General features: G+C 42.0%; 1 protein-coding gene across 1 annotated transcript in view; it reads right to left on the bottom strand.

Moving 5' to 3' along the window:
- itprid1 (ITPR interacting domain containing 1) overlaps nt 1-17,308 on the bottom strand; it is a 31,400-nt gene extending 14,092 nt beyond the window's left edge. The window contains exons 1-5 of the mRNA XM_041861903.2: nt 17,051-17,308; nt 8,546-8,591; nt 6,613-6,653; nt 2,973-3,026; nt 1,126-1,174 (exon numbers count right to left, since the gene is read on the bottom strand). Coding sequence (XP_041717837.2) covers nt 1,126-1,174; nt 2,973-3,026; nt 6,613-6,653; nt 8,546-8,591; nt 17,051-17,183 — 323 coding nt within the window. The 5' untranslated portion in view covers nt 17,184-17,308. The remainder of the gene's footprint in view (nt 1-1,125; nt 1,175-2,972; nt 3,027-6,612; nt 6,654-8,545; nt 8,592-17,050) is intronic.
- Between the last annotated feature and the right edge of the window lie 2,323 nt (nt 17,309-19,631).

Below are 19,631 nucleotides of genomic sequence, written 5' to 3'. Positions count from 1 at the left end.
TCTTAGCTATGTGTTCCTTTAGCAGTTTATTCTTCCAAAGGTGAAGACATGACAGAACACTGCTGCAAACAGTCTCGGATTCTCGTGTCTCCCTATAAACTAGCCACTCATCCTTCTACAGACAAAGCCATGATAGAACGCTTTTCTGCATAATACTACAATGCACCATACCAGAATGGAACAATAATCAAATCCCACTGCTCTCCCTATTATCTCCACAAACAAATTCCTTAATCTAAACCCTGTTTAGAGTTGGCTCTACTGTACACTACACAACCCTAATCTCCTCATATTCTTCTCCTCCTCCTCACCGTGTCACATCTATGTCTATGACTATGTCATCCCTCTTGTTTCATGCAAACAATCCCTTCATCCATGGCTGCATCCCAAATGGCACCGTATTCCCTACATAGTGCCCTGTGGGCCCTGGTCAAAAGTAGTGCACTATATAGGGAATAGGGTGTCATTTGGGATATATCCCATCTGTTTCTGTGAAGGTCAGGTGATCTATCTTCTATTTGCATGGTAAATATCAGTGAACATTATTCAGAACTTATGACAACATCTGTCAATCAAGCCAGCTCCCTTCACTACCAGTCAGTTAATGACAAGTGATAGAAAATTAGCCCCAGGTGAGGGTGTTCAGAGTTTAAACATATTTAGGGGCGGCAGGTAGCTTAGTGGTTAAGAGTGTTGTGCCAGTAACCGAAAAGTCGCTGGTTCTAATCCCTGAGCCGACTAGGTGAAAAATCTGTCGATGTGCCCTTGAGCAAGGCACTTAACCCTAATTGCTCCTGTAAGTCGCTCTGGATAAGAGCGTCTGCTAAATGACTAAAAATATATATATATATTTCATCTTTGATCTAACCTCACTTTGAGAGAAATGTTTGTATTTTTATGGGGTCAATAACACATTTTAACCCATTTATCCATAGTAAGTTATCCAGAGTAATCAGATTTACAAGTTATATATTGGATAACATAACATAAAATGTGAGAGACACATGATTTATACATGGATGTGTAATCTCGCCATGTATAGACCCTCTGTTGCAGTTCATTTCAAAGCTCCAAAGGTTTGACAGCAACCAGCCGACTAGACAGTAGAGAGGGAAAGTTCCTTACCTCAGAAATTCCTGGACGGTCCTCACTCCCTGTTTACCATATAAAGACGCTGAGGAAGAGAAAGAAAACAAAATGAAAGTATTATCTAGATCTGAAAGCAAACCAGGCTGAATATTTGGAATATCTTGCTATGAAAGACAACGAGCTAGTTATCCACTGTGTCTCTGCTAGCCACAACTGCTAATTCAGCACATCCTGTCTCTGGGATGGCTCTGTTTAGAAGCTATATTAGGCATTAGTGTTCTTTCTGTCATTGTTTTCTCTTGGCTGTCCTCTCTACCTCTACTTCAAGGTTGGGACTCCATTTTACCCTGGCATGGTGACAGGGACAAAGTGGTCTGTGCTGCCGGCCGAAGCGTTATTTTATTTTATTACACAGGACTTTTTTTTGTCCAAGAACGTCTCCAAGATTCCAACATCCAACTCTTATCATTTTCTATCAGGTCTCGTTCCGCAAAGTTCTTCCATCTGAAGAGGAGTTCTAAAAGGAGCGTTTGGAAAGTTGGTGATGATGCATGTCATTCCGTTCCATTGTGTTCTGTTCTGTTCTGAGCTGACTCCCTAAAGTGCCATGTCATTTGGTGTTGCATAACCAGGTCTCCTGATCCACAGATAAGGTGGTGCTTTTCAAGGCCAAGAGGTGCTGAACTGTATATCCCCATCTAACATCTGAGTTTGGGGTAGCATTCTTTTCAGTTGACTTACCTTTCTGTTGAGTATCCTGGCAGTACCTTGGAGGAGATAGAGGAGTCTGCGGGGTGGTCAATCTTTCTTTAGGGTTTGGGGCAGCAGTCCCTTTTGGTTGACTGGCCTTTCTAAGTAGCCAATCCCTTTTATATCTTGAGTAGCCGGTCCTGGGAGGAGATAGTGGACAGCCTTGACCAGTCTCTCCTTGGGCCAGTGTCTGGAATTGACCCCCTGTCCTCTCTGTAAGGACTGGTTCTCCCTGTGCTCTCTGAGGAGAACACAGTGGCTCATGCCAAATGTCCTCGGCTGTCCCTTCTAAGACATCCTGTCTCCTTCTGCTTCTCCCTGCTGCTACACTTTCTTCTCTTCCTTTACTGTCTTACTTCAATTTTATTAGATTCTAAGGCTGGCCTAAGTGATGACTAAGAAGGGATAATGTGGAAGTAATGCTCCTGTACATGGATACAGACACTCACTCTCACACACAGACCCCAGTAGGTGTCAGTGAGGACTGGTGAGCATCAGATCCTAGCTGTGTTTGTATAAGATTTGCTGTGGTGTTTGCCAAAGCTAAGCGCCGCGATTTTCCTTAGCCATGTTTAGGGTGATCTGCCTGGAGGTGTGTATTGTCCAGACCTGGGTTCAAATACTAGTTAATCATTTCAAATACTTTATCCGTGCTTGATTGCACTTGCCTGTCTTAATGAACCAATAAAACAGTCCCAAACCCAGACCACCTGGCATTCCAGGCAGGCTAGAGCAAACGCTCAAAGTATTTTGAAAGATTTCAAACACTATTTGAACCCAGGTCTGGTATGGTCTTCTCCCTGTCTCTCTGAGACTTTCATCCTGGTCTTAACTGTCCCTACCTCTGTCTACTGCTGGGTGCTCAGCCCTGATATTAGCAAGAAGTACAGACACCATCTCTCCTCTGCCAATATTTTACCCCCTTGCATAAATACACCAGCCCTCAGCAACATTCTTCTCATTGTGTACCCACTCTCAGACAGCTCAAATGTTCCTCTGAGCACACAGTGGATTAATCATTGTGATGTTTTAAAACCACAGAACCTGTTTTTAACTTACTCCTCGGTCCTCGGCGCTACCTGGTGTTCATGTCACCCTAAAAACAACGACTACAAGATGAAAGATCTATTTACCTTCGACGCCCAACGCTAAGTCATCCTCACTGCTGGCGTTCCTCTTTAGAAGCCCTGTAATGTTTTAAACAGAAATATAGAAGAGATTCAGAGAAAACACCACAATACAGTGTACTATACTATATACTACACTGAACAAAAATATAAACACAACATGTAAAGTGTTGGTCCCATGTTTCATGAGCTGAAATAAAAGATCCCAGAAATGTTCCTGTCACACCCTGGCTCTGGGACTCATTATGTTGAGCCAGGGTGTGTTCATTCTATGTGTTCTGTTTCTATGTTGGGTGTTCTAGTTCGTCATTTTCTATGTTTGACTGAGTGACTCCCAATCAGAGGCAACGAGTGTCAGCTGTTTGCTGGTTGTCTCTGATTGGGAGCCATATTTAACTGTCTGTGTTTCACTTTGGGTTTGTGGGTTTTTGTTCCGTGTTCGGTCATTGTCACCGTGGACTTCACGAGTCGTGTTTTGTTTTGTTTAGAAACTTTAACTAATTAAAGTCATGTTTGTTTCTCACGCTGCGCCTTGGTCTACTCCTTACCTCGATCGTGACAGAAAAACCCACCATACCAAGACCAAGCAGCGTGTCCAGGAGCAGGCAGCCTGGACGTGGGAGCAGATCTTGGACGGGCAGGGGTCCTGGACCTGGGAGGAAATCCTGGCCGGGATGGATCGCCGGCCATGGAGTGAGACGGTGGAGGCGCGCCGTAGAGAGGAGCTACGGCGTGATCAGGGTCGTCGTCGGACGGTCGTGAGGCAACCCCAGAAAATTTTTAGGGGGGGGCACACGGCATGGACGACGGGGCTGACGGAGGAGAAAAGGGGGCGGATCCAGAAGGCCACCAGGCCAGGGGTACACCGCCTGTACGTCCTGTGCGGATGCCTCACACAGAGTGTGTGAGGGTAGGCATTCAGCCAGGACGGGTGGTGGCCGCTATTCACTCCAGGCCTCCTATCCGTCTCCACAGCCCGGTTCGGCCTGTCCCTGCTCCACGCACCAAGCCTACAGTGTGCGTCGCCAGCCCAGTCCGGCCTGTCCCTGCTCCACGCACCAAGCCTACGGTGTGCGTCGCCAGCCCGGTCTGGCCTGTCCCTGCTCCACGCACCAAGCCTACGGTGTGCGTCGACAGCCCAGCCCGGCCTGTTCCTGCCACCCGCACCAAGCCTACGGTGTGCGTCGACAGCCCAGCCCGGCCTGTCCCTGCTCCACGCACCAAGCCTACGGTGTGCGTCGACAGCCCAGCCCGGCCTGTCCCTGCTCCACGCACTAAACCTACGGTGCGCGTCGCCAGCCCGGTCCGGCCTGTTCCTGCCACCCGCACCAAGTCTACGGTGCGCGTCGCCAGCCCGACCCGGTCTGTTCCTGCCACCCGCACCAAGTCTACGGTGCGCGTCGCCAGCCCGACCCGGCCTGTTCCTGCCACTCGCACCAAACCTACGGTGCGCGTCGCCAGCCCGGTCCGGCCTGTTCCTGCCACTCGCACTAAGCCAGGGGTGCGAGAAGTCAGCCTGGTAAGGCCCGTTCCTCCTCCACGCACCAAGCCAGGGGTGCAAGTCGACAGACTGGACCAGGGGCACTATGGGGGTGTATTGGAGGGTGGTGGTCAAGGCCGGAGACAGAACCGCCGAGGAGGTATGCCCGCCCAGCCCTCCCCTGTTTTGTTTAGTTGAGGCGCGGTCGCAGTCCGCGCCTTTAGGGTACTGTCACACCCTGGCTCTGGGACTCATTATGTTGAGCCAGGGTGTGTTCATTCTATGTGTTCTGTTTCTATGTTGGGTGTTCTAGTTCGTCATTTTCTATGTTTGACTGAGTGACTCCCAATCAGAGGCAACGAGTGTCAGCTGTTTGCTGGTTGTCTCTGATTGGGAGCCATATTTAACTGTCTGTGTTTCACTTTGGGTTTGTGGGTTTTTGTTCCGTGTTCGGTCATTGTCACCGTGGACTTCACGAGTCGTGTTTTTTTGTTTAGAAACTTTAACTAATTAAAGTCATGTTTGTTTCTCATGCTGCGCCTTGGTCTACTCCTTACCTCGATCGTGACAGTTCCATATGCACAAAAAGCTTATTTCTCTAAAATGTTGTGCACAAATTTGTTTACATCCCTGTTAGTGAGCATTTCTCCTTTGCCAAGATAATCCATCCACCTCACATGTGTGGCATATCAAGAAGCTGATTAAACAGAATGATCATTACACAGGTGCACCTTGTGCGGGGGACAATAAAAGGCCACTCTAAAATGTGCTGTTTTGTCACACAACACAATGCCACAGATGTCTTAAGTTTTGAGGGAGTGTGCAATTGGCATGCTGACAGCAGGAATGTCCACCAGAGCTGTAAGCCACCTCCAACGTCGTTTTAGAGAGTTTGGCAGTATGTCCAACTGGCCTCACAACCGCAGACCACATGTAACCGTGCCAGCCCAGGACCTCCACATCCGGCTTCTTCACCTCCTTGATCGTCTGAGACCAGCCACCCAGAAGCTGAGGATTATTTCTGTCTGTAATAAAGCCCTTTTGTGGGGAAGAACTCATTTTGATTGGCTGGGCCTGGCTCCCAAGTGGGTGGGCCTATGCCCTCCCAGGCCCACCCATGGCTGCGCCCCTGCCAAGTCATGTGAAATCCATAGATTAGGGCCTAATTTATTTATTTCAATTGACTGATTTCCTTATATGAACTGTAACTCAGTAGAATCGTTGAAATTGTTGCATGTTGCAGTTATATTTTTGTTCAGTATACTTTTTACTAGGTCCCTTAGGAAATAGGGTTCCATTTGGGACACACCCTTACTGTAAAATGGAGATTAGACAGAGTACAAACATGGAACGAGATAAATATCATTAGCAACCGTCACCATCTGACTCTTGAAATACCAAGTCTGACAAAAGAGGCTCCTGTTTGTACTCAGCTTCTAACAGATAAAAACTACCTCAGAAGAAGAAAGTGATAGAGGAATCAACAACAGCAGTCTTGTTTTCTGTGACATAATAAACCCGTGATGGCTAAGACCAACAGTCAGGGACATTTAATGGATGTTTAGGGGCTGGTTGGTTACAGCACAGAGTTATAAGTTGTCGTTCCCATGGTTTTCACGGGCCTAGTTTGCATGTCGTTTGAATCTATCTGCCTTGCTGCGCCTCTGCCTTTCTAGCGACACAGCCTCCTCATTACCCAGAGACAACACCCGTATATGGTGAATATGAGAATTCCAGGTTATGTATACAAATACATTTCCATATATCATATCTGTTATACTAAGGATTCAATTTTAACCTTTACATTACAGGATGAGTTGATTGGTTTTGTAATGACTTGTAGTGTATTGTAGTGTAACATTTCTTACACTCACATTTTCCAACAGTTTCAATCTAGCTCAACTGTTAGTATGTCATGCTCAAGTTTAAACTTGACTTAAATCCAAACATCTTTCAGTAACTACTGGTCTATGGCTAATATTGAATGTACTTCAATGTGTTAAGCTGAAGTGTCACCAAAATAACAGTAATACACAACTACACTGTAGATATAACTACTACCAGCACTAACAACAAATGATTCATGAGAAATTACTCAAACATTTTTAGATGAACATTCTTGGTATTAAACTCCAGTAAATCAAAGTAAATGTCTATGTGCCATACCTGCTGCAGCTTCTCTGGTGTGGTCTGGTTTTGCATCCGCCCTGCAAGTAAATGTCAAGCGCTTTTAGCAGGGGTAGTCGGGAAGCTCACACCAACCCAAACAGCACACAAAGATGTGGAAAATAAACAGGCAAGGCTAAACAATAGAGTGAGGTATGAAATCCCAATAAGGTACAGTTGAAGTCTGAAGTTTACATACACCGTAGCCAAATACATTTAAACTCAGTTTTTCACAATTCCTGACATTTAATCCTAGTAAAAATGCCCTGTCTTAGGTCAGTTAGGATCACCACTTTATTTTAAGAATGTGAAATGTCAGAATAATAGTAGAGAGAATGATTTATTTCAGCTTTTATTTCTTTCATCACATTCACAGTGGGTCAGAAGTTTACATACAGTCAATTAGTATTTGGTAACACTGCCTTTAAATTTTTTTACTTAGGTTAAACATTTCGGGTAGCTTCCCACAATAAGTTGGGTGAATCTTGGCCCATTCCTCCTGACAGAGCTGGTGTAACTGAGTCAGGTTTTTAGGCCTCCTTGCTCGCACACGCTTTTTAAGTTCTGCCCACACATTTTCTATAGGATTGAGGTCAGGGCTTTGTGATGGCCACTCCAATACCTTGACTTTGTTGTCCTTAAGCCATTTTGCCACAACTTTGGAAGTATGTTTGGGGTCCTTGTCCATTTGGAAGACCCATTTGCGACCAAGCTTTAACTTCCTGACTGATATCTTGAGATGTTGCTTCAATATATCCACATAATTTTCCTTCCTCATGATGCCATCTATTTTGTGAAGTGCACCAGTCCCTCCTGCAGCAAAGCACCCCCACAGCCTGATGCTGCCACCCTCGTGCTTCACGGTTGGGATGGTGTTCTTCGGCTTGCAAGCAACCCCCTTTTTCCTCCAAACATAACGATGGTCATTATGGCCAAACCGTTCTATTTTTGTTTCATCAGACCAGAGGACATTTCTCCAAAAAGTACGATATTTGTCCCCATGTGCAGTTGCAAACCGTAGTCTGGCTTTTTTTATGGCGGTTTTGGAGCAGTGGCTTCTTCCTTGCTGAGCGGCCTTTCAGGTTATGTCGATATAGGACTTGTTTTACTGTGGCTATAGATACGTTTGTAGCTGTTTCCTCCAGCATCTTCACAAGGTCCTTTGCTGTTGTCTGGGATTGATTTGCACTTTTCGCACCAAAGTACATTCATCTCTAGGAGACAGAACGCGTCTCCTTCCTAAGCAGTATGACGGCTGCGTGGTCCCATGGTGTTTATACTTGCGTACTATTGTTTGTACCGATGAAGGTTGTACCTTCAGGCGTTTGGAAATTGCTCCCAAGGATGAACCAGACTTGTGGAGGTCTACAGTTTTTTTTCCTGAGGTCTTGGCTGATTTCTTTAAATTTTCCCATGATGTCAAGCAAAGAGGCACTGAGTTTGAAGGTAGGCCTTGAAATACATCCACAGGTACACCTCCAATTGACTCAAACAATGTCAATTAGCCTATCAGAAGCTTCTAAAGCCATGACATCATTTTCTGGAATTTTCCAAGCTGTTTAAAGGCACAGTCAACTTAGTGTATGTAAACTTCTGACCCACTGGAATTGTGATACAGTGAATTATAAATGAAATAATCTGTCTGTAAACAATTGTTGGAAAAATTACTTGTGTCATACACAAAGTAGATGTCCTAACCGACTTGCCAAAACTATAGTTTGTTAACAAAACATTTGTGGAGTGGTTGAAAAACGAGTTTTAATGACTCCAACCTAAGTGTATGTAAACTTCCGACTTCAACTGTATCTGCAAATTAACTCTGTTCAATAAAATAAAAAATACAACTCTATTAATTCCAAGTCCACTGTGTAGGTATTGGTGGATATGATAAGTAAAACATTTGTCATATGTAAGTAGACTTCCTAATACTCACTCATGACTTCTAAGCCACTGTTGGACGCTGTTCTGTCTACAGATTCCTGTACAAAAGGCATGGACACACACATCAAGACTCATCCAAGAAACATTAATCAGCTTTATATAGGATCTGAAATCATACCTGGGATAACTACACTCTTAGAAAAATAGGTTCCTTATAGAACCAAAAAGGGTTCTATCGCTTGCTTCATATATGGAACCCCCAAAAGTTCTATATAGAATGCTTTTATAGGGTTCTTTGATCAGAACCCTAGAGGTTCTTAGATCAGAACGCTATAGGTTCTTCTTCACTGAACCAAAATGGTATGGAACCCTGCATGGTGCCATTTATGAATTATGGCTACTCATAGCCTCGTGAAGTAGGGGTGCTGATAAATTAGGGGGTCGACAAAAAAATATTCTCAGCACATTCTCAGCACCCCCACCCGACCATATAGCTACTACTATTAATTAAATAGTAATTATTTTTTAGCTACGAATATAATTTAATAAACAATTAAACAATAGACAAAAGAATACCAGAATCGTTTTTAGAATTTATTGTCATTATATGCAAACGTATTTGGAAATATGCAGTGATATATAGCTTACTTTGTCATGTTTCTTATTTCTATTTCTTGTGTTTTTGTTCTACTTTACTTTATAGTACTATATTGAGATTGATTGCTGCATTGTTGGGATAAGAGCTTGCAAGAAAGGCATTTCACTGTACTTGCGCACATGACATTACACATTTGAAACTTGGTGACCATGGAGGGATCTCTTTATTTGAACGATGGCCTATGTCAACACTGGCTGACTTCTTTACAACACAATACAGTCCATTAGTTACAGCGAACAACAATGTGTCTTCTGCTCCGCCCCTGGATGGAAAGGAGAGCATGTTGTGGTGTTAAGGGACTTGCTCAGTATGGGTTGTTGGCTGACTGGTTCCAGAGAATAAGCAAAAAGGAGCAAGAACATGAGTTACTTTTCAGAAATAAGCATGAGTTAATCTGCCAAAATGAAGACAAAATGCTATGCAGACATACTGTATACAGTAAATATTATGATGTAGAAGAAGAACTTAGATGTAGTTGTTGTCAGCAGCAGCCGAAAGAGAGATCCTCTGCCTCTGATAGTTCTGGGTTACTGCCAGCCTGAGCAAAACATAGATAGTGTGTGTTAAAAGTAATGTGATAATTTAACTAGGCTATTGAATCACCAAGATTAATTATGCATAATTTATTATATAATTTATACATACCTCCTCTCAGTCAGCAACAGTCTTCTAATGGCTTCATGAAATGTAGTAGTACCCTCAATTGACTCCACACTGAAATAGTGAAATAAAAGTAACAATTAGCTCATTGCTAATGTCAGGCTGGGTCTGTTGGCATATCCCATAATAAAAAATAATGTTTATTTGAAAGAGTGAGCTGGCTAGCTTGTAAAGCTAGCTAAAGCTACTAGCTAGCTAGCTAACTTACAAATGTGTTCAAATTCTAATAATGTTTCAACTTTATCTAGCCTATAGTTTATCATATGACTTTGGCTTTATATATTTGAATTAAATAATGAACTTTGCTTACCTTAATACATTGAAAAATAACGTGCTTATTGGTAGGCTGCTTGCAAGTTGGTTCAACAACCATCCTGTTGCGTGGTCATGCTGGTCATGTTGGGTTTTTTATTTATCAGAATGGCAGTTACATTTTGAATTGACCAAAAGGTTCTATATCAGGGGTCTCCAACAGGTCGATCACGAGATACCAGTAGCTCGCAGCCCTCCTATGAGTAGCTGGCCAAACAATTCTTAAAGTACATGCTACTTTCATGTGTTCCACCGCAAACAGTCATAAACAAATCTCACACGTATCAGACACCGCAAGCTCCCAGCTACCATGTAATAGAGTACCACAGTATGAGTCATAATACTCGTAAAACCTACCGGTCAAAATGGTTCCAATTGTTTTTCCACCATATATTTTTCCCATAGTTTTTTTTAGAAACACTTAAAATAAGGGCTGTGTTTTGTGTAGTCTTACCCTGGCCTGATGTTTTAATAACTGTGTAAATCTCTCTAGGACAAGGTGACTTTTATCAATATATTCGCCTGTATTTACCCCCCCCCCAATTTTTTTTTTTTAAATGAAACGCTAATTAGCAGCTAATGTGGCTATCATAAAGAACTACAAATGCCATGATGATCTGGACAAGACCGCCGAATAGAGGCAAAGGTAAGAATCTCTGGATTAACTATCTAATGTTAGCTAAATGTAGTAATACATAAATTGGCTACATTTCTTTAAATGGACAATTCTGTGAACTCTCTTGCGCAAGTTTGAAATTGACACAATACCTGTTGGCAAACGTGTCAGCTAGAGATGACGTGCAGGAGCTTGCAGGGATTTGTAGTCTTGCATTATATCTACGTTGATGCTAATTAGCATTTTCGAATCTGAGAGTAAATAGAGCTGAATATATTGATAAAAGTCACCTTGTCCGAGAGAGATTTACATGGTTATCAAAACGTCATGCCATAAGCCTACAAGAAACACAGCCCTTATTTTAAGTGTTTCTAAAATCCCCTTTGGGAAAAATGAATGGTGGAAAAACGATTGGAACCATTTCCCTGTTTGACAGCTAGGTTTTATGGGTATTATGATAGGGCTCTATCAACTTAACATTGACAATATCCTACCCCTGGTTAGCCACTATTGGCTTAAATAGCCAAATCTACCACAATACAGTGAGGGAAAAAAGTATTTGATCCCTTGCTGATTTTGTACGTTTGCCCACTGACAAAGAAATGATCAGTCTATAATTTTAATGGTAGGTTTATTTGAACAGTGAGAGACAGAATAACAAAACAAAAATCCAGAACAACGCATGTCAAACATTTTATAAATTGATTTCCATTTTAATAAGTATTTGACCCCCTCTCAATCAGAAAGATTTCTGGCTCCCAGGTGTCTTTTATACAGGTAAGGAGCTGAGATTAGGAGCACACTCTTAAAGGGAGTGCTCCTAATCTCAGTTTGTTAACTGTATAAAAGACACCTGTCCACAGAAGCAATCAATCAATCAGATTCCAAACTCTCCACAATGGCCAAGACCAAAGAGCTCTCCAAGGATGTCATGGACAAGATTGTAGACCTACACATGGCTGGAATGGGCTATAAGACCATCGCCAAGCAGCTTGGTGAGAAGGTGACAACAGTTGGTGTGATTATTCGCAAATGGAAGAAACACAAAAGAAATGTCAATCTCCCTCGGCCTGGGGCTCCATGCAAGATCTCACCTCGTGGAGTTGCAATGATCATGAGAACGGTGAGGAATCAGCCCAGAACTACACGGGAGGATCTTGTCAATGATCTCAAGGCAGCTGGGACCATAGTCACCAAGAAAACAATTGGTAACACACTACGCTGTGAAGGACTGAAATCCTGCAGCGCCCGCAAGGTCCCCCTGCTCAAGAAAGCACATATACATGCCCGTCTGAAGTTTGCCAATGAACATCTGAATGATTCAGAGGAGAACTGGGTGAACGTGTGAAAGTGTTGTAGTCAGATGAGACCAAAATGGAGCTCTTTGGCATCAACTCAACTCGCTGTGTTTGGAGGAGGAGGAATGCTGCCTATGACCCCAAGAACACCATCCCCTCCGTCAAACATGGAGGTGGAAACATTATGCTTTGGGGGTGTTTTTCTGCTAAGGGGACAGGACAACTTCACCGCATCAAAGGGACGATGGATGGGGCCATGTACCGTCAAATCTTAGGTGAGAACCTCCTTCCCTCAGCCAGGGCATTGAAAATGGGTCGTGGATGGGTATTCCAGCATGACAATGACCCAAAACACACGGCCAAGGCAACAAAGGAGTGGCTCAAGAAGAAGCGCATTAAGGTCCTGGAGTGGCCTAGCCAGTCTCCAGACCTTAATCCCATAGAACATCTGGGGAGGGAGCTGAAGGTTCGAGTTGCCAAACGTCAGCCTCGAAACCTTAATGACTTGGAGAAGATCTGCAAAGAGGAATGGGGCAAAATCCCTCCTGAGATGTGTGCAAACCTGGTGGCCAACTACAAGAAACGTCTGACCTCTGTGATTGCCAACAAGGGTTTTGCCACCAAGTACTAAGTCATGTTTTGCAGAGGGGTCAAATACTTATTTCAGTCATTAAAATGCAAATCAATTCATAACATTTTTGACATGCGTTCTTCTGGATTTTTTTGTTGTTATTCTGTCTCTCACTGTTCAAATAAACATACCATTAAAATTATAGACTGATCATTTCTTTGTCAGTGGGCAAATGTACAAAATCAGCAGGGGATCAAATACTTTTTTCCCTCACTGTGTATGCCAATTAATTTCCAGCAATATTACCCATCTGTGTGGTGCGTTCATTTGTCTATCCCTCTGTGTGTAGCCAGTTGATGTGATAACCATCTTGTGGGTGGACAGAAATACTTTCCCCAAAAACAATTAAATGTTAACAAAAAAGTAGGCTTACCTGGCAGAAATATATCATGAGTAAGTATATAATTTGTATCTATTATTTGCAAACTTTGCCATGAAATGAGCAGCATTAGTACAGAACCATCACTAGACCGGCACAATAGATGAACATTCCTCACTTGCTAGATGCACAATTAAAGGGCCAGATGCGCAATTGAAGGGGAATTACTCTAAAAAATCTACATTTGTTCCAGACCTTCTTCCAGACCTAAAAAAAAAAATGTATTCTGATGTGATTTAAGCATTGACATGGACTTAGAACATCCAATTTCGTTGTTTCTCTATGAATGATTGTAATTTTAAGAGTGAAAAACACAAAAAATCTAAAACCAGGAACAATTAAACCTAGAACATAAACGGGAAAATATAAAACATAATTTGGTGAGGGGGAAATCAGATTTTATAGGGCCCCCCTTAGAGTTGTTTCTGAACCATTCTTTTACCAGATATATTGACAGAAAACATATTGCACTACTTTCTCTTGTACACTAAGGACAGCGGCGAAGAGTTGCAGGGGAGAGGAGAAGAGAAGAATGTACCTATTTGAAAGCTAGAAAATAAATCGTAGCTCGCCATGCTAGAAAAGGTTTTTATCTAAGAGTGCATGCTTTTATTAAACACAGTATTTCCTCTTGCTTCCAGCTAGCATTTAGTTTGCAACAGCACAGGTTTATATGAACCTTGCTGTTTGCCACTCAAACCTCAGCAACAATGTTGCAAAATATGAATTAGATCTTCCCCCACCAAAGAGAGCGGTGTTAGACGTCTGCTAGCCATTTTTCTCACCAGGCGAAATCATGCAGCAGCATCATTCATATCGATATAAATGTCAATGTGAAATAGCTGAAACAAATTAAAAGTGTATGTTAGCTGTCATTTCAGAGTTTGATGTGACTGGGTTAGCATTTAATTTTTTTAATCTTTTTTTTTGGGGGGGTTAGATCAGCTTAATATTGCAGATAGATTGTAACTTTCATCAATGTAATTGTCTGCATCACTTCCAATCCCCCATGTTTTATATATATATATATATATGTAGTGGGGAGAACAAGTATTTGATACACTGCCGATTTTGCAGGTTTTCCTACTTACAAAGCATGTAGAGGTCTGTAATTTTTTATCATAGGTACACTTCAACTGTGAGAGACGGAATCTAAAACAAAAATCCAGAAAATCCCATTGTATGATTTTTAAGTAATTAATTTGCATTTTATTGCATGACATAAGTATTTGATCACCTACCAACCAGTAATAATTCCGGCTCTCACAGACCTGTTAGTTTTTCTTTAAGAAGCCCTCCTGTTCTCCACTCATTACCTATATTAACTGCACCTGTTTGAACTCGTTACCTGTATAAAAGACCCCTGTCCACACACTCAATCAAACAGACTCCAACCTCTCCACAATGGCCAAGACCAGAGAGCTGTGTAAGGACATCAGGGATAAAATTGTAGACCTGCACAAGGCTGGGATGGGCTACAGGACAATAGGCAAGCAGCTTGGTGAGAAGGCAACAATTGTTGGCGCAATTATTAGAAAATGGAAGAAATTCAAGATGACGGTCAATCACCCTCGGTCTGGGGCTCCATGCAAGATCTCACCTCGTGGGGCATCAATGATCATGAGGAAGGTGAGGGATCAGCCCAAAACTACACGGCAGGACCTGGTCAATGACCTGAAGAGAGCTGGGACCACAGTCTCAAAGAAAACCATTAGTAACACACTACGCCGTCATGGACTAAAATCCTGCAGCACACACAAGGTCCCCCTGCTCAAGCCAGCGCACGTCCAGGCCCGTCTGAAGTTTGCCAATGACCATCTGGATGATCCAGAGGAGGAATGGGAGAAGGTCATGTGGTCTGATGAGACAAAAATAGAGCTTTTTGGTCTAAACTCCACTCACCGTGTTTGCAGGAAGAAGAAGGATGAGTACAACCCCAAGAACACCATCCCAACCGTGAAGCATGGAGGTGGAAACATCATTCTTTGGGGATGCTTATCTGCAAAGGGGACAGGACGACTGCACCATATTGAGGAGAGGATGAATGGGGCCATGTATCGCGAGATCTTGGCCAACAACCTCCTTCCCTCAGTAAGAGCATTGAAGATGGGTCGTGGCTGGGTCTTCCAGCATGACAACGACCCGAAACACACAGCCAGGGCAACTAAGGAGTGGCTCCGTAAGAAGCATCTCAAGGTCCTGGAGTGGCCTAGCCAGTCTCCAGACCTAAACCCAATAGAAAATCTTTGGAGGGAGCTGAAAGTCCGTATTGCCCAGCGACAGCCCCGAAACCTGAAGGATCTGGAGAAGGTCTGTATGGAGGAGTGGGCCAAAATCCCTGCTGCAGTGTGTGCAAACCTGGTCAAGACCTACAGGAAACGTATGATCTCTGTAATTGCAAACAAAGGTTTCTGTACCAAATATTAAATTCTGCTTTTCTGATGTAGCAAATACTTATGTCATGCAATAAAATGCAAATTAATTACTTAAAAATCATACAATGTGATTTTCTGGATTTTTGTTTTAGATTCCGTCTCTCACAGTTGAAGTGTACCTATGATAAAAATTACAGACCTCTACATGCTTTGTAAGTAGGAAAACCTGCAAAATCGTCAGTGTATCAAATACTTGTTCTCCCCACTGTACATACACATACATATATATATATATATATATATATATATATATATATATACACACATACACACACACATACATACACATACATATCCTTTAAAAATATATATATATTCCCCTTTATTACTTTCCAACCCCGCCACCCTTTCCCTACTTGGAGTAAACTAGTGAACAACAATGCTTAGGCCTCTACCTCCAGCTTATACCTACTTATATCTACTCTCAACCTCTCCGATCATTTTCATGATGTCCATCCGGTTTGCTTCTGTTAGCATTTGTTAGCGGTTGTTTTCTAACATTCCCATTGCACTCTGGGGTAGGGATAGAACCCTCAAGGTTCTTTGACTTCACTGTGTATATACACTGAGTGTACAAAACATTAGGAACACCTTTCTAATATTGAGTTGCACCTAATTTTACCCTCAAAACAGCCTCAATTTGTTGGGGCATGGACTCTACAAGGTGTCGAAAGCATTAAACAGGGATGTTAGCCCATGTTGACTCCAGTGTTTCTCACAGTTGTGTCAAGTTGGCTGGTAGTGGATCTCTACTCTGAATAGCTCGTTCCCTCTCATCCCACAAAAGCTCAATTGGATTGAGATCTGGTGACTGGGCAGGCCACTGAAGTAAGCTGAATTCACTGTCATGTTCGTGGAACCATTCCTGGACAATCCTAACCTGCAGTGTGGCAGGCCCTGATCTCAAAGTCACTACACTTGTATAAGAACTTTATGTCAAGTGTAATTGTATTACCTTATGTCTCACTCATTATGAAAATATATGTATTAGTCATTTTGAAGCTGCAAAAGTGGTCTACTGTAATGTTGAGGTGATTCCATATCCCTCATTAATTTAATTCTAGGCAATAGGCTATAGGCCATATTAAGATTCCTATCTAAGAGCCCTCCAAAACATGTGGTTATGATCATATATTTAGACTAATTCAACTAACTATTGTAGTTTTTGGTTCTTCTTGAAATATTTGACAGCCATCAAATAAATAATTTGTATTTATAAAATAACTTGCATATATTCTAATAACTTCAAATATTATTGGGTTTTCAGAGAAGTATTCAAAAAACGTTCAAATATTATTTGTTTTTCTGAGACCTGTATTTGAATATCAAAGAAAATAGTTGCCTTTACTTTAAGCTCTATATAAACTATATTCAACTACAATTAGTATTTGAAAAGCTGGTATTTTCTGTCAAGGTCTGAGTCAAATACATAGATATAGAGATTCTAGACAGTTACAAAAATGTAATCTACGGTCTCCAATATCACACAGTTTTCTAAACAGTTTCTTATTCCTCTAGTTGAACATCTGCAATCTGCAGAACAATAGACTATAGGAAAGAGGTCTTACCAGCTCTGTCACTGCCATGCGACTGTTCTGGTGCTGACATAGGTATGTCATCCCTGTTACTCCACATGACTTTAGATGCCACCAAGTTGGCCCTCTTCTCTGTGGCCCCTTCAGTGGCCCCTTCAGCTGCCATCCTGGTGTCTATCTGAAGATCAGAACCACACAACACCCACCGTCAGTCAGTCACGTCACACAACGTTAAACCTGAAAATCCACTGCAACATGAGGCTCAAGCAAACACCACAGGATCGTGTTGCATCTAGGCATCCAGCCACCCAGGCTACACTACCTACATTAGTAAACATGCCAGTCACAGAAGAGATGCAAATTATGTCAAAACTTCAACAGGAGAACACATCACAGCTCACCCCTGCCCTGCTGCTCTGACACACACAGAAATATTGTTTCCTGCTGGCTTATTAAAATACTTTCATAGTTTCCTGTCCCAGTGTTTATCGGTTAAGAGCAGCTCCTGCCAAAGGGATGTGCTTTTTCAGGAACTATATCTCAAGTTCAACCTCCCCCTTCTATTCCCAGCAGGAAGTAGAAGTCAATCAGTCCGACTGGAGGGTCTATTTTCTGGTGAAACCTATAGGTGATAGTCAGAAGCCTCAGTCACTTCTATAGAAGAAAGAAAATTATATTATATGTATGTTATCAATGTATATGACTATTTCAATTATTTCCTTTTTATCGCATGGTTCAAATAACATTTGGTGGTTTGTCTTACTGTAACTGGGTCAGTGTTCTGGACACTGTGAACTGTAAACTGCATTGGCAAATACTTGATACATGAAACCGACTCATATCAAGACATATTCCAGGAGGATATTGGGCTTTTATAGTGCCAGTCACTTCCACTTAATGTCATTTATACTCAGTGTGGATTATCATGTTTCAATAAACGTCTTAAACATTTTAGTTACTAAGAGGAGATTATATTTAAAATCTAACACTTGCAAAATGTCCAACACACCACTCACATTCATGTAGGCTAGTCTCAATCCCTTCAACCAAGACACATCTAGCAAAAACTCTGGAAAGAGAGATTTGTTGACACAGTGTTGGCTAAGTCCTTACTATGGTTAACAGAATACTAAATATACCCTAGGTCTACATAAAGTTTATAGTACCTATAAAAATGATAGCTACATTTAATTCAAACTGTGACAGTCAAAATAGCTTACACACCAGAAAATAGTAAAATAGGTGCAGAACAAAACTATACATCATGATTCATTGGAATGAAATGACTCACCTTTTAAATAAATAGACTTACATTATGTATCCGTGGCCGTCACTGCATTCAAACTCAGTGCACCGATGACAACAGTCCCTGTTGTCCGCAGTTTGCACTTTGCATAATTGTATGCCATACATTACAAGCTACAGTTCAATTTGGTTTCTCAAATAAAAGTCACATGCAAATAGGAACTCGCCCTTATTCCTCGATACGTTTTCTGACAAGACACATCTTAGGACCTACGTGACACTGAAAATCATTAAAGAGGAAATTACAATCATGCACAAAAAGCAGAAACTTGATATTTGCTGCATAATGGCATGACAGGGAAAAACTAAGGCCTATAATGAAACACCATTGTGAACCCCTTGTTGGTTTCAGTGTGTGTGCACAGCACATTCTCCAGTGTTAAATCAACACTGACACTAACCAGCTTTCCATCCAACCTTTTTATGTGAGTAAAGTACATGTCGGATAAAAACTTTCATGACAGGCCTGATGGAAACATAACATTTTTCGGTAAACTTTCCAAATGTTGACAAAATAAAATATCCTAGACAAGTTGAGATCTTTTTGTGTCGGTAAAATGAATTATGCGAGAAATGTAGGCGGAAACGCTTTTATGACTAGAGAGCACATGCCAATATCGGAGTGATCACACTCGCTATATAGCGCAAACTTTTTAATTTTTTTGAAAACCATCAGTAGAGTTGAAAAGACAGTGGGAATTGAACCACAAAAGTTATTTGTATGTGCACTAGATAATCACGCACAGTCTTTTATCTGCAACAAGTCAATTTGATGGAAACACATTCACATATTGTTTTTATGCGGATTTTAGAATATTGGCATGAAAGTCTGTCGCCAATTGGATGGAAACCTAGCTAGTGTTAAATTTAACACTGTTCCAGTGTCTGTACAGGTACACACTTTTCAGTGTTGAATTAACACACTGAGTGGGTTCGTTTATCTGGCCCACGTTACCCCGTTTGGAGGAGTTTGAACAGGGTGAAAAGTGATCACATTTGTTTCGGAACATAATTAAGCACTGTGAATGATGAGTAGGATTCTGTGTTTTCACATGTAAAAGTGATTGCTTTAAATAAAAAAACGCTTTATCTGCCTTCCCAGTGGAAGCAAACATTTACTTTATGGAAAAGAGATGTACTGTATGTTTCTGGATGATGCACCATGCTGCCTTCTTGACAACATGACCGAGCGGTGCAGATTACAGTTTGATTTGAGAAGGGCTCTCCTCCCTCCCCACTTTCGCCCGATGACATGACGGGCCATTGCCCGGTTCAACCCGGGCCAGCGTAATAGAAAGCCCTCATGCCT

This window comes from Coregonus clupeaformis, chromosome 34, assembly GCF_020615455.1.
Source record: "Coregonus clupeaformis isolate EN_2021a chromosome 34, ASM2061545v1, whole genome shotgun sequence".
In the NCBI taxonomy this organism is placed as follows: Eukaryota; Metazoa; Chordata; class Actinopteri; order Salmoniformes; family Salmonidae; genus Coregonus; species Coregonus clupeaformis.
Note: the sequence above shows the minus strand (reverse complement) of the source record. Positions and strands in the feature narration are given on the sequence as shown.